The sequence below is a fragment of the Canis aureus genome, chromosome 16 (genome assembly GCF_053574225.1).
Source record: "Canis aureus isolate CA01 chromosome 16, VMU_Caureus_v.1.0, whole genome shotgun sequence".
NCBI lineage: Eukaryota > Metazoa > Chordata > Mammalia > Carnivora > Canidae > Canis > Canis aureus.
The window spans coordinates 9,671,334-9,685,598 of NC_135626.1; the positions used below are offsets into that span (position 1 = coordinate 9,671,334).

A 14,265-nucleotide genomic window follows, 5' to 3' on the forward strand; every position below is an offset into this window, starting at 1 on the left:
AGGGCAGAGGAAATCAGGGGAAACAAGGCAAATCCTCATGTGAATATACGAAGGTGACACAGAGGTACAATAATGACACCAGTCCCTTGAGTCCCCATTGACATGAAGCACAGGCCATCCAGATAAAGAGATCAAACCAAAGATCTTAAAAACCACGTTGGCACACAAAACACCACTGTATTTGGCCCGAGAGAGGGCAGCCAGTTGTCAGGTCCTGAAAAAGGATCCCATGATACCCATGTGTAAGGGGGGTGGAAATTCCTTCATGGACCCTCTTATTAATGGCTTACAAATAAGCCACTTCTTACAATAACCACTGGTCCTGAGCCTGTGGCAGGTTACCGAAGCTGTGAGAGGATCCTGCTGGAAACAGCTACTTATTGCTCCCATAGCCCGGTCTACATGGTTTGGCTCCAAACATAAATCGGGCAGTCTAGAAGTTAAAATTCAGCCCAGAAAAACAACAAAACAAGATATACTGGAAAAGGCATAGGTCTTTAAATCCTAGTGAAGCCAGTAGCATCTAGAAGCTCAACACTTGGGGCACTCCAGTGGCTCAGGTCATGATCCTGGGGTCCTGGGACCGAGTCCTGGATCGAGTCTTGCATCGGACTCCCCACAGGGAGCCTGCTTCTCCCTCTGCCTATGTCTCTGCCTCTCTCTGTGTGTCTCTCATGAATAAATAAGTAAAATCTTTGAAAAAAAAGAAAGTCAACACTTAACCAAAGTATGCAACTACAATGCTTTGTGAGCTTTTTATCATCAACAAAAATAAAACACTAAGGAGCTCTCCAAGTGCCTGCTACGGGGCAACAGGACTCGTACATTAGCTGCATTAGCTGTCTGGACCTACAGATTTTTCCACATTGATTAAGTCTAAAATCCTATTCAGGGGCGCCTGGCTGGCTCAGCCAGTTAAGTGTCAGCCTTCGACTCAGGTCATGATCCCAGGATCCTGGGATCAAGCCTGGCATCAGGTTACCTACTCAGCAGGGAGCCTGCTTCTCCCTCTCTTCCCTGTTCATGTTCTTTCTATCACTATCTCTGTCTCTCTCTCAAATAAATAAATATCTTAAAAAAATAAAAAATAAAATCCTATTCAAAGCATGGATTTAAAGATGGGCACCTTACAGGTCAAACTGGCACTGTACAACGATAACACCAGAATTTATAGGATTTCTTGGAATAGCAAAAGCTTAAAAAAACCTCTGGAATACATTTTATTTTGTAAACTCTTCAGGACACACAGATTCCACAAATTATTTTTCTACTCAGTGGCAATCTGGGAATAAGATCATCTGTGGCACAGAGAAGTCAAAGGAGCAAGGTCGTGACAGACTGCATAGTGGGTGTGCGAAGAGGCAGCGGCACCAGCAGGGAACAGAGGACACAGCCCAGCAGTTACCTTGTCGTGAGGCTCTTGCAAGGTAGTCAGGATGTGTAATACCGGCTGAGAATTGGTTTCCAGGTAATAATCCACCAAGGTGTTTACAAGCATCGGACCACGGTCTGCACAAAGGAAAGGAAAATCATTATTTCCTCTAACATTCTCAATTTGCCTCAAATGGCTATCTGTCACGAAATCCAGCAAGCGTATCTCTATGTGCTCCCCAAGGTTACATAAAAAATTCTATTTCCACCTTTCAATCCATTTAGGTTTAAAAACTTTCAAAAATCTACAGACTGTTAATGTGGTTGAGAACTAATCGCTGATAGTCAAATAAAGGTATAAAACTGAAAAGAAAAAAAAAAAACAGGATATTATTCGAATTTACCTAAGTATCCAGAGAACCACTGAAATGCTACCTTCTTTTTTATTGCTTTCTTTGATTATAAAATTGTAACCAGGTCCACTGGTAACAACTCAGATTATGTCAAAGTACATAAAGTACAAGTCCTCCTCGCTACTGGCCTCTCTCAACCCTCTCTTCACAGATAAGCATCCGACTTTGGTACACGTCCTTTCAAACCTCTTTCTACTTGGGTAACCGCAAACACGTGCACACACAGGCACATGGCCCCCACACCCATGTACTTGCAGTCTGTGTGTGTGTGTGGTCTTACACTTGACAGTGTGTTGTAGATGCCCTCCTGTGGCAGCACCTCTGACCTGCTGCTCCACTGCACAACTCTACACAATTCATTTAACTAGTCACCTACTGAAGGATACTTGGGTTTCCCCATTTTTCACTAGGTTTCATTCAAGACCATAAAGAAATACAGACTCTTGTTAAGTGGGACACATGGTACAGGCTTTTTAATGGATGGTGGATACTCCAAAAAGGCTGAACACTAATCCATTCTCCTGCCAACAGTACCCATTTCTGTAATCAGTGTTTGATTTTTGTCAACCTAGTAAGCAAAGAAAGGTACTGTGAAATTCATGTTTCTCTGATTAAAGTGAGGCCATGCATTTTATACCAGAAATCACATATATGATTTCCAAACAGCATCTCCTTGAAAATACTTGGACAGGGGGAGCAACAGGGGTGAGATGAAACAAGAAGGCAGCAATTTTGAAGCTGGATCGGGAGTTCATTATGTGATTCTTACTTCGTAAGTTTGTGTGTCTATTTGAATATTTCCATAATAAAAAAAAAAAAAAGCTTAAAGCACACAGAGAATGAACCCAGCAATAGATGCTCTTTTCTCAGTGGTTTTCGAGACTCTCCTTAGAAGATGAAAACCTGTATCAGTGGACTATGGTCATTCCCAGGTCAGTCGTTCTGACGTACATGGACGCGACCCTGCTTACCAGAGCTGAGGTTCTCTTTGAAGACAGCTGTCACATCGTCGCGCACACTCAGCACAGGGGAGTCCAGCATGGAGAGGAGCTCCCCGATATTCGCTTGCTGGGCCATTCTCTTACACAAATGTGCTGCACCGGGTCCGGGACGCACGCTAACAACTCTGCAGGCTCTTCATTGGTGTCACTACCAGACTGAGAAAACGGAAGATAGTGTGACAAAATGGCCCCATTTTTCCCCAGAAAAAAATTACCTGCAAGACAACCAGCGCATGTGCTCAATGCAGAAAAGCCTGTCCAGAATTCTGCTGATGAAAGAAGGTAGGGTGTGAGAATAATTCTGTTTGACAAATCTGTGAAGAGGAGGTCTATGGAATACAACCACTGGAGAGAGACAGGGAACACTGCAACCAGTCAGAACCATCACAGCAACTTAATGCCAGGACCCAAGCGAAGTTTTTTATTTTTATTCCTACTTCTGACTCTGCCTTGGGTTTTGGCTAAGGCTATGTTTACATTTCAAATCATCGATCCAAAAAGTAGATGAACTATTTTCAGATGAAGAACTAAGAGCATCCTATTTTCCTCATGAAACTCCCATCCCTGCCTAAAAGCTGGTCTAGCTTTTTAGGTCATGAGGCTGTACATTTAATATCTCATTTGAACAAGGGACCGTGTCTCGAATTTTCATACAAATGCCTCCTCACAGAAATATGTCACACTCAAATGCCATTGGTCACAGGCAAGAGGCATGAAGTGGGGGCACAAGGGTAAATCTCCTCTCTTCAAAGACTCCATTCCTCCTGGTGGTAGATCCACTGCCTTATCTTTATATACAGAAAAGCAGCTCATTCTCCAGGTGTCACTATCCGCATTTGCAATAATTTCTTTGTCTCCACTTACGTCTCTAAAGGTATATTTTCAAAAACAAGTAAAACCAATGATCATTTAAGAGATAGGAACTGCACATCTTTTACAAACATCAGTGAATACAGTCCTTAGACCAGTATCATGAGGTTGGTTCATCTGTCCCCATTTTACAGGGAGAGAAACAAAAATGAAGCCATTTGCCTGGAGTTGCAAAGCTACCAAGAGGCAGAACCAGAGAACTAAAATTTGAACCAAGATCTGCTCGACTGTAAAGCCCTGAACCCCTCAATATGACATCAAGCGAACTCATGGTTTCCATCTTCACAGCAATTCTGTGAGGTAAGCAGATATCCTCTTTTATAAATAAGAACATGGAGACTCAAAAAGGTAAGTAACTTCACCAAGGTCACACAGTAAAGCAGACCTGTGAGGGCTCAACTCCCAGGCCCATGGCTGTATCATGTGGCTTCCTCTGTGCTGCTTTGAGTGGCTGGAGTAGCAGCCCTCTGGCTTCAACATGGACCCAGACCACCCAGGATGCCTCTCAGAACCTCAATCTCCTGGCCCATTCCACAGCTGGCTTTGGGACTTAGGAACCTGCATTTTAACAAGCACTAGGGAGGAAACATTATGCTATAGAAAGAGTCCACTAAAGAGTTAAGCTCCTCCTGCGAGAATGCAAAATTTAAAGCATCAATGGGCCCCAGAAACTGTTGAGTATTAACTATTATCATCTATGCTCTTGTTTAATTACAACCCGGCAGTGGCCACTGATTTGGCTCTCAGTAAATCAGAAGTTCATAAGCCAAAAAATAAATAAATAAATAAATTTAAATGCATTTTTGATAGCTTATCGTGATGTGATATAGGAAGTTGCTGGCTCACAACTATGAATATAAATCTTTTAGGTAAATCACAAAGGGAGTCCATTTCAAAGAGCTTACAACTGATAAGATTTTCTTCTAAGAGTTCAGAGCTGAAAATAGAAACAAATTTCACCTTGTGAGTTGGATTAAATTTAAAAGTGAAGAAAATATCAACCTGTCAGGATTTATTGTCTGTGGAGAGAATTAAATGAGAGAATGTATGCATACACTAGGCACGAATACTCCCTGAGCAGTGCTCATTAATTATCAAAAAGAAAACTAGTAGCAATCTTGAGGCCACCACTTTTTCTTTCTTTCTTTTTTTAAAAAGATTTTATTTATTTATTCATGAGAGAAACACACACACACACACAGAGGCAGAGACACAGGCAGAGGCCACCACTTTCAAGATGACTTTTTAATAGCAGATTTTCTGGCTAGTCTTCACATTCCTTTCTACTTCAGGTAATCACAAATTATTCTCAGGTTTAGAAGCATTTTGCCCTAAGTTTGGTTGTGTTCCAATAAAATTGCTACCCATCTACTCTCAGTCTAGTGAGACTTCTGAGCTTGTATTTTGTGTCTTCAGAAGGCAGGAATATCAGAGCTGGTCCCCCAAGTCCAGCCCAGAATACATGATAGGAGCTCAATTCCAAACAAAGATGGTGTCCATCCATGCAATTTGGCCACAGTCAGGACTGACCAGCTTGGACTACCTTGCTTGCTTTTCAGTTCACAAACGTCATCTTAGGTGTCAAAGTCTGGTTTCTGGAGCCTGCTCCTTCCAGATCCTTTATAGAAAGCAAAATAAATATTTTAAAGATTAAGTTTTATTCTAAAACACATTAATGGGGCATCTGGGTGGCTCATTCGGTTAAGCGTCTGCCTTTATCTCAGGTCACAATCCCAGAGCCCCAGGATCAAGTGCCTCATTAGGCTCCCTGCTCAGTGGGGAGTCTGCTTCTCCGTCTGTCCCTTACCTCGCTTGTGCTCTCTCTCTCTTTCTCTGGCACGTTCTCTCTCTCTCTCAAATAAATAAAATCTCTAAAATAAATAAACAAGAAAATAAGACACATTAGTACAGTTTTGGCAACCAGCTTTTCTGGTTTAAAATTCTGTTTTAGGCCAGCCCGGGTGGCTCAGCGGTTTGGCGCTGCCTTCAGCCCAGGGCCTGATGCTGGAGACCCAGGATCAAGTCCCATGTCGGGCTCCCTGCATGGAGCCTGTTTCTCCCTCTGCCTGTGTCTCTGTCTCTCTCTCTCTCTCTCTGTGTCTCTCATGAATAAATAAAATAAAATCTTTAAAAAAATAAAATAAAATAAAAATAAAATTATGTTTTAAATTTCTACCTTTCAACCATAGTTTTTAATCCCCCCAAAAATATAAATCTTGGGTTTTATGTAAGGTTCCTCATAAGTGTCCCACAAGCTCAAGGATTCTGACATTCAAAAAAGTCCTCCAGGCAGCCTGGGTGGCTCAGCGGTTTAGCGCCACCTTCAGCCCAGGGCGTGATCCTGGAGACTCGGGATGGAGTCCCGCGTCGGGCTCCCTGCATGGGGCCTGCTTCTCCCTCTGCCTGTGTCTCTGCCTCTCTTTCTGTGTGTCTCTCATGAATAAATAAATAAAATTTTTAAAAAACAAACAAAAAGCCCTCCCAAGAGTTTAATAATGAGCTTTTAGAATCAATGCCATGATTAGATTATCTCTTCTTTTTAAAACTCATTCAAACATTTCTCAAGGGGCTAATGCAAGGCGCTGAGAGGGAAGACAGACTTATAGCACGTGCAATGGAAAACTGGTGTGGGAGAAGGAAGTGCGGAGGGCCCAGTGGGCGCACAGAATGAGGAGAGGGCCATGCATGTGGTGGGGGCAGGTGAGGCATACACATGTCAGACACACTTCCCAGCCTGGGGAAGATGGGCTGGGGAAAGTCACGTGAAGATTAGCACTACAGGCAGGCAGCACCAACTTACAGCTGTGAAAGTCTCTCTTCCGTTCTGGAAATAACCAAGTATAGAACACAGGAGTCAGGAGAAGCCGCAAGTCAATACCTAGGTTAGTACATCTCTGTATCCCACATGCCAAAGCAGCATTCCACTTAGGTGAACATTATCTTCAGTGGCCGTGTGCCACAGTACAGTGCTATAGACCACACTGTTCACATGGGAAGACATGACTTTCAACAGCTACTCCTACCCCAGAACCTGTCAATCTGCCAGTCTTCTGGATCTCAGGAAAACACACAACCATCAGTCTGTAGCCAACATGAATCCATGGTGACATCCTCAACTCCTCCACAGCTCTCACACTCCCCCCTGATCTATCAGCAAGCCCACCAATTTTGCTACCCCCTTTGTTGTGGGCCACTTCGAGCCCCATCACCTCCCATCCTGCTCCCCTACGATGTAATTGCCACCAAACCACCATAAAGACTCTGAAATAGGGAAATCAGAATCCATCCCTCTCCTGTTTAGAATGGAGGGAGTAAAAGCAGAACCCCAGGAGTGGCCAAAACGCTCCACGTGCTTCAGTCACTTGTGAACCCCCGGCCTCTGTCTGCTTCCTTTCATACCACTCTGCCTTGTCGTTTCTCTGCTCTGCTCCCAGTCTCCCAAAAGCCAGGAAAACTGGTTCCTGCTCAAGCCTTCTGCCCTTGCTGCTCCCACTATCCCTGGGAATGCCTCTCTCTCCCAGATCTTTGCACAGCCAACTGTCACTGAAGTCTCTGTTCAAAATGTCACCATCTCTAAGAGGTCTCCCCTGACCACTCAATTGGAAGCAATAGGGGATTGTTTGTTAGTCACCACTCTTGAATACACCAAGTTTAAACTTTACAACTGGTCATCAGATTCAATCAAACAGAACAGAATACTTAGTATGATCTCAACGTGCATGGAAAATAATGAGTCACCCAAGTTTGGCTTTTAGTCTATTTGGCCAACATCTGGCTTTGGTCTTGGTCTTTAGAAAGCGTAAAACTTGAACTGTCAAATGCCTACTTCAGCAGCATTTGCAGAACCCCTGAGCACGTATAATCAATAACTATATGTCATTACTATTACAATAATCTACACGATATCTGTAATGTGGACAAGGTATGTGCTTAGAATTACTGTTAAAAATCTGAATACTCACTTTTGAATAAAACGCTCTAGCTCTAACATCCAAGTTTTGTGTTTATAAGTTTAAGTACAAGTTTATACTGATTAGAAATATAAAAACTTTAGCTAATGAATGTGACTTTTATGTTCAAAAACAATCAAGAACTTACAAATGGCTAAATATGTTAACTAATATGAATATTAAAAGAAGGTAGATTAGATAAATAACTCTACAAGTAAGAGTAATTACTCTAAGCCAAATGTTTATAAAAATTTTAATAACAGATGGCTAAATAGAAAGGAATTAAACTATATTTTAATTCTAAATATTTTAGAATTGTCTTACAGCATTACAAACAAAACAACCTTTAAAACTGCATTTAACTTAAAGTCTTAGTCTTTCAAGAAAAATTCATATTTGGGAATACTTCACATCTCGTGCGGATGAATGAAAACTAAAACGTCAATCTGTCACCTCGATTTTATGACATAAAAAAATCCAAAATCACAATCAACATCCAGGATAAATTATCTTCGAGCAAAGATGAAGAATATAAAGACTATAAAGAAAACGATGTTAGTGAAAAACTGAAACCCCCTCATATATTTTATAGTCACTAATCAAATTTAAAAACAGACCTTACAAAAAATGCTTTAGGGAAGACGGTGTCTTGTAGTTTTGGGTCTATGAAGGTTAAAAATGTAAACAAAAAGTTTGTCAAAAAGATATAGCTATAGGTTGCCAATAATTTTTAGTAGCTAAAGACAAAGGATCTGTGAGACTTGCCTAAGCTATCAATCCCAGATACAGCTTCCTTCTAGAAAACCATCTACGAGAAACTTCCCTAAATTGCATTCTACTTTATCCATTAAGGTTAGTGACAGGACTGCCTATGGCAGCCGAGGATGAGCGTCTATTTAGCTCATCTTCAGCTTGTAACAGTGACCACAGGAACAATCTGGCTGCTAGTCCTAACAAAGTGATTTTTCCATATTAAAACTCCAAACCTTATAAATCTAGCTACTAAGATGTTCATATAATTGCAATACTGAAAAATGTGGAATAAAGTTTGAGATTTACAATATGTGTTATTCAGTTTGGGCGTAAATGATACGAACATTACCATGTGATGCTCGACACATATATTGAGAGAAACCAAACACTTTCCCTATCTTCCCCACACCTTCCCACAGACACACAATGCTGTTGCGTTGGGCATTCCTGCCAGCAAACTCAAAATCACAGCTCAGTGGTAAGTCATGTCACTAAGACCAAATTCATATCCACAAAAGTGCCAGCACCTCAGTATTGATGAAGGATATATCCTGGGACCTTGAGCATCCTCCAATTCCTAGAAACTGTCACAGCATATAATTCATCCCAAAATGCTAATTAAGACAATTAATAAATAAGGCACGTTAAGATGTAAACGCTAATTCCCTAGGCTCAGGGGTTCTCAGCCTAGGATGTACATTAGAATCAACTGGAGATTTTATAAAATCCTGAAGCCCAGGCCTTACTCCAGAACAGGTTAAAGGGTGGGGCAGAGAGAACACATTTGGTTTGTTTTTATAGATCCAAGTGGATTTCCACAGCCAAGGCTGAGAACCTCCACACTAGTCAAATGACTCACCCCAACACAAAGGCTTCAATATCATTTAGTGTGAAAACCAAACCCTGCTGCTGGACAGAAATGATCCAAGTCGCAGGTCCCCCAAGTAGCAGCTATACAACCCTAGGAAATTCAGATAGTATCTCTGAGCCCCAGTCCTCATCTGTAAAATGGGGCTCCACCAAAAGTGTGCCTGTGAAAAAGAAAATGAGTAATGCCTAAAAAGAAAGCACCAAACACAGTGTCTGGCACTGAATAAGTAATAAATCATGGGTAATTTGACAAATTACTTCACGCCACAGAAGGACCAGTTCCTAGCAAGTAGCTAAAACCAGAACTGTTAAATCCTGAGTGCAAAGAAACAAGCACACACCTATGCAACCATATAGGTGAATGATTCCCTTCTGTCTTTCCCAACCACTGGACTGAATTTATACCTTACCTGTTCTGGGGACAATTGGTACTTCGGTTTCCAGTGCTGCCAAGCTGGTGTCTTTCATGGTCACTGAAGGGAAAAAACACATATAATGTATACAATAATCTTACAATGAAGTGAAATCCCAGATGTACCCAGAGGGAGTTTAGGGTTCACCAGGTTCGACCTCCTTCCTGCCCCAGCCCTGACAGGTGGCCAGCTAGTTTCCACGGGAATGAACACTTACAATCAGTGGGCGCACGTGCCTCTCTCCCTGTCTACATTTCTGAACAGCTGGTTGCTGGAAAACTCTTTATATTGTGCTGAACTTGTATTCTCTACCTTTTGTTAGCTGTCTGTTTACTGGAGCTATAAACAAATGGTCAGGATGGCCTCTCGAGTCCTAAAGCTCTGAGGTGCAATCCCAGCTCTGCCACGTATTAGCTGGGCCACTTCTGGCAGTTATCCTCAGGTGCCTAACATCTGACCTTGTTACCTCATCTGGAAAGTGAGAAGAATAGCAGCCTCTACCTCAGAAGGCTGTGTGGGGTTACACAGGACGATGCATCCTTGAGCCCTGGCACAGCCTGGGGCACAGTCATCGCTCAAACAGCCCTGGGATACACACCCCAAAAGCAAGAACAGGACCAGGCGCAAAGCACTTAGTGGGCCTGCACCTCCCTGTCCTCCCTCCCATGTATCCCCTCCCTCTCTACAGCACTGCTGCCCCTCTCGCCTCCCTACTCCCAAGCTAAGAATCAATCCTAAAATCTCAACTTAAATGTTTGCTCCATCACGTGTGGGTGGCTCAGTCAGTTGAGCATCAGACTCTTAGTTTCAGCTCAGGTCGTGATCTCAGCATCCTGAGATCCAGCCCCACATCAGGTTCCAAGCTCAGCAGGGGAGTCTGCCTGAAGATTCTCTCCCCCTGTCACAGGGGGGAGGTGGGGATGCATGCTCACTCACTCTCTCTCAAATAAATAAATCTTTAAAAAAATTTTTTTTGCCCCATCAGAGAAGCCAAGCCTTCCCTTCCCTCCACTCCTGTACCCTAGACTAGGTCAGGTCCCCTGTTATATTTGCTTAGCAGCCTATATTTCTTTGTGTCACTTACCACAACCCAATTAAATAAAATGTGACATTCAGTAATTAGTTACTGAACACATCTCCCTCATTAGAACAGAAGCAACATCCAGGGAGAGACAGGAGCTCAGTACTATCACTCTAGTGGCTATCACGGCGTCTGGTACTTGCTGACTATATGGAAGTTGTTACAATAGTGCTAAAATAAACCTATGAAGCTGAATCCTGCCTTAAAAACAGTACAACCTTTATCTGATCCTTCTACAGGACAAGCACAAAATATTTGTGGGCAGCTATCATTTCTCTACTTTCTTCCTCTCTTTACCATACTTTCCATCTGAACGATCTCATGTTAAATGAGTCTATACAAATACATTCCAATTTCCCTTTAAAACGTGGGCCTTTCAAACTATATTTAGGTACGGTCTGGTCATGAGATGGTAAGCTCCACGAGGACTTGGACATCTGTTTGGTTCCCAGGTACCCCCTTCCCCCCCTTTGGGCCCACTGCAGCACCCAGCACACAAAAAGCAAATATATCCTGTGCAGGCCAGCCAATGTTTTACCAACTTCTTTGGTCCCCGCTCCAGGGTGGGGTGTAGTGTATGGAAGCTGAGCTTCACGCACTGCATACGTCTGGTGAGTGAGCCTGAGAAAGCTTGCAAACGAGCCCTTCAATATACTGTGATGCTCAAAGTCAAACTTGTGGAGGCAGCAACCCTCTAACAATTCAAATCTCTTGCCTCAGATGTCCGGGTAATTGTATTTCCTCATGGAGCACATTCTAGGCTTTAAACACCAACGGTCCTCAGTGGCATACTGCAAGTGTGCGCCCACTGCTGGGAGGTGGGCTGGCCTCTCAGAAATTCAGCCAAATCATTCAGACCAGGAGTGCTTGCGTGGCCTCAGTCAATCAAGTAAAAACTGGAACTAAAACATAGAAGCCTTTAAAATTCAGAACCTTAACATCAGCTGTTAGTCCAGTGAGTCATATAGATGTCCTCTTACAATTAATCCTTGTTGGATCTTTTACCTGAAAAGGAATATCCAGGGCAATGATAAAGTTGGTATATAAACAAGATGAGCTCTTGTAGCCTGCCCAGCCATCTTGGACAATGGACTGGCATATGAAATCACAATATTTTTTTTTTTTTTGTCCAATGCTCAACAGTAAGATTTCCTAACCTCTTTCTCGCTGGGCCAAAAAATGGCTAATGGTAATAGATTATCATCAATTTAATGCTGGCTTGTCAAAGGCTACTTGCCATTATTTATGTTTAACTGCTTACTTACTTATTCATTCATATTCTTTTTAAAGATTTTACTTATTTATTCATGAGAGACACAGAGAGAGAGAGAGAGGCAGAGACACAGACAGAGGGTGAAGCAGGCTCCACGCAGGGAGTCCAACGCGGGACTCCCCAGGTCCCCAGGATCACACCCCAGGAAGGTGGTGTTAAACCGCTGGGCCACCGGGGCTGCCCTATTCATTCATATTTAAATCATGCCCTAAAAAAAAAAAAAAAAAACTCCTGCCCTACAGAGTACTGCTAGGTAACAGAATTTGGGTCAGTCAGTGGATGTGACCTATGAACTTGTGATGTTAGTGAGGAATGGAGAAAACCAGCCCCTCAAAGATGTGTACCCCAAAGGGGATGGAAGCACCTCAGAGCATAACAGGGTCAATCCACATTCTCATTTTCAAGAGCCAAATAAAAGAACATGCCCCCAGATCTAGATTTTTCCTCTTTCATATCTGACGCAAAAGCTGTGTTTTCACCCAAAAGCAACACTGTGATGGCACTTCCTACAAGCAATTGGAAGTTTTTTCTTTTTGGAAAGTATTTTCTTTTTGGAAAATAAATAAATAAATAAATAAATAAATAAAGGGCAGGTTTGAGAAAGAAGGTTCTGTGTTTGTTAGTATTTTAAGATGTAAGAGAAAGAGCACAGGTCAATTTGTTTTCACAGTTCACCTTAATTTCATTCTTAAGGTGTTTACAGATAGATAGATGGCTTCTATACGTAGGACTACACATGGACTTCATCTTAACAGCCATGGATAGCTGCCACTGGCAGGACACATACAGGTTTTCACATCTCTGCCCTAAGCATTACAAGCTGTGGGAGGGCTAAGAGCTATCTGTTTATGAAATGTTCATGGCAGGCACTGAAAATGCCTTTAGAACATATTTTATCTGAAAGTATCAGTTGAACGTATTTTATCTGAAATATCAGTTGATCATTCAGACTTTTGGAAAGTCAGTACTGTGTGGCCTTCTAGCCTAGGACTCTTCCAACCTGCAAACCACATCGCCTGAGACGGTTTTATGCACACTTGTCTATGATGTTTACATGCAGGCAGATGCCCTTTGCTGTAACTTGCTATCCATACTCAGGTTTTTCATCTAAAAAACTCAAAGACAATTCAGATACAATTCAGGCACAGACAGACAATTTCAGTGTGAAGTACACTGCAGATAAAAAGGAACCATTATGTTAATAGCAAAGATAACAATAATAATCATATACTAGTACACTATTGGGTTCAGCTCTGGCTCAGTAACAGTCTCAGGTGATTTCTTAGGGCAATACTCTACCAAGTGAACAAAGCTGCCTTCAGCACAAATGCATCCAAAAAGGATGATGCTAGCTCCGATTCTCTCTTCCCACGGACACACAGAAGGAAGGAGAAGACAGTAGGAAACATTACTTTGTGTGTCAGAGTGAAGCAGCTGATGGCAAAACCTGCCAAATGTGTAGTCGTGGGTAACTTCCACGGTCTCACAGCTGCAGGCCCTCTCCAGGTCACATGAACTGAGGCAGGGGAGCTCCAGATTCACCATTCAGAATTCTTGCCATTAGGGACCTTGAGGGACAACTTGCTGAAGCTTATACCCTATGTCAAAGGTGAATCTTATAGAACTTGGACAGAGCCTGATTTCAGTAAGATATATGTCTTCTATAAATAACGTTTCTTTTAGCCTGAACAAAATTATTTACCAACAAAATACAGGTCACGCAGATATCATGTATGTTTCAAAGAGTCACTCTACAGAGCTTCTCCTAAAAGAAATCTGAGTAAACTGTTAAGATCTCTTTAAGTTTCAAGTTCGTAGAATATAGAAATGCCCTAGGGAATAAAGGCCCAAGGTTTAATAGTCTAAGACAGTGGTTCTCAAATGTGGTCCTCACACTGGCAACAGCAGCATCGGCTGGGGATTTATGAGAAATGCAGATTCTTGGGCCTTGCACCACACCTCTGAACCAGAAACTCTGGCGGTGGGGTCTTCGGGGTCATTCCGATGCCCACTAAAGGCTGAGAACCACTGGTCCAGGAAGGAGAAGGATGAAGCCAAGAAAGATTAAAAACATATACTTAATATATAATTTTAAAAATATTTTGAGGTTCAACGGGAAAAACTACATAGTGCATAAGCCTTGGGAAAAAGCCCAATGGACTTCTGCCAGGTGCTAAAGGTACCGGCACAGACTGAAGGCCAAGCTTGACAAGCATTTAGCATGTTACACACCTGAGATCTCCACTTCTAATTTTTTTTTTAATATGGCA

The 14,265-nt window shown here is 42.3% G+C and overlaps 1 protein-coding gene across 13 annotated transcripts in view; it reads right to left on the reverse strand.

The window, feature by feature from the left end:
- The window catches only part of TSC1 (TSC complex subunit 1), a 50,545-nt gene that overhangs the window by 30,666 nt on the left and 5,614 nt on the right, over positions 1-14,265 (reverse strand). For 6 of the 13 annotated variants that reach the window (XM_077851198.1, XM_077851193.1, XM_077851205.1 and 3 more), the window contains exons 2-4: positions 9,639-9,701; positions 2,756-2,941; positions 1,406-1,509 (exon numbers count right to left, since the gene is read on the reverse strand). In XM_077851198.1, coding sequence (XP_077707324.1) covers positions 1,406-1,509; positions 2,756-2,861 — 210 coding nt within the window. In that variant the 5' untranslated portion in view covers positions 2,862-2,941; positions 9,639-9,701. Of the gene's footprint in view, positions 1-1,405; positions 1,510-2,755; positions 2,942-6,455; positions 6,480-9,638; positions 9,702-11,260; positions 11,286-11,437; positions 11,625-14,265 lie in introns of those variants that run through there. The other 7 variants (XM_077851203.1, XM_077851200.1, XM_077851204.1 and 4 more) reach the window with 4 other exon arrangements.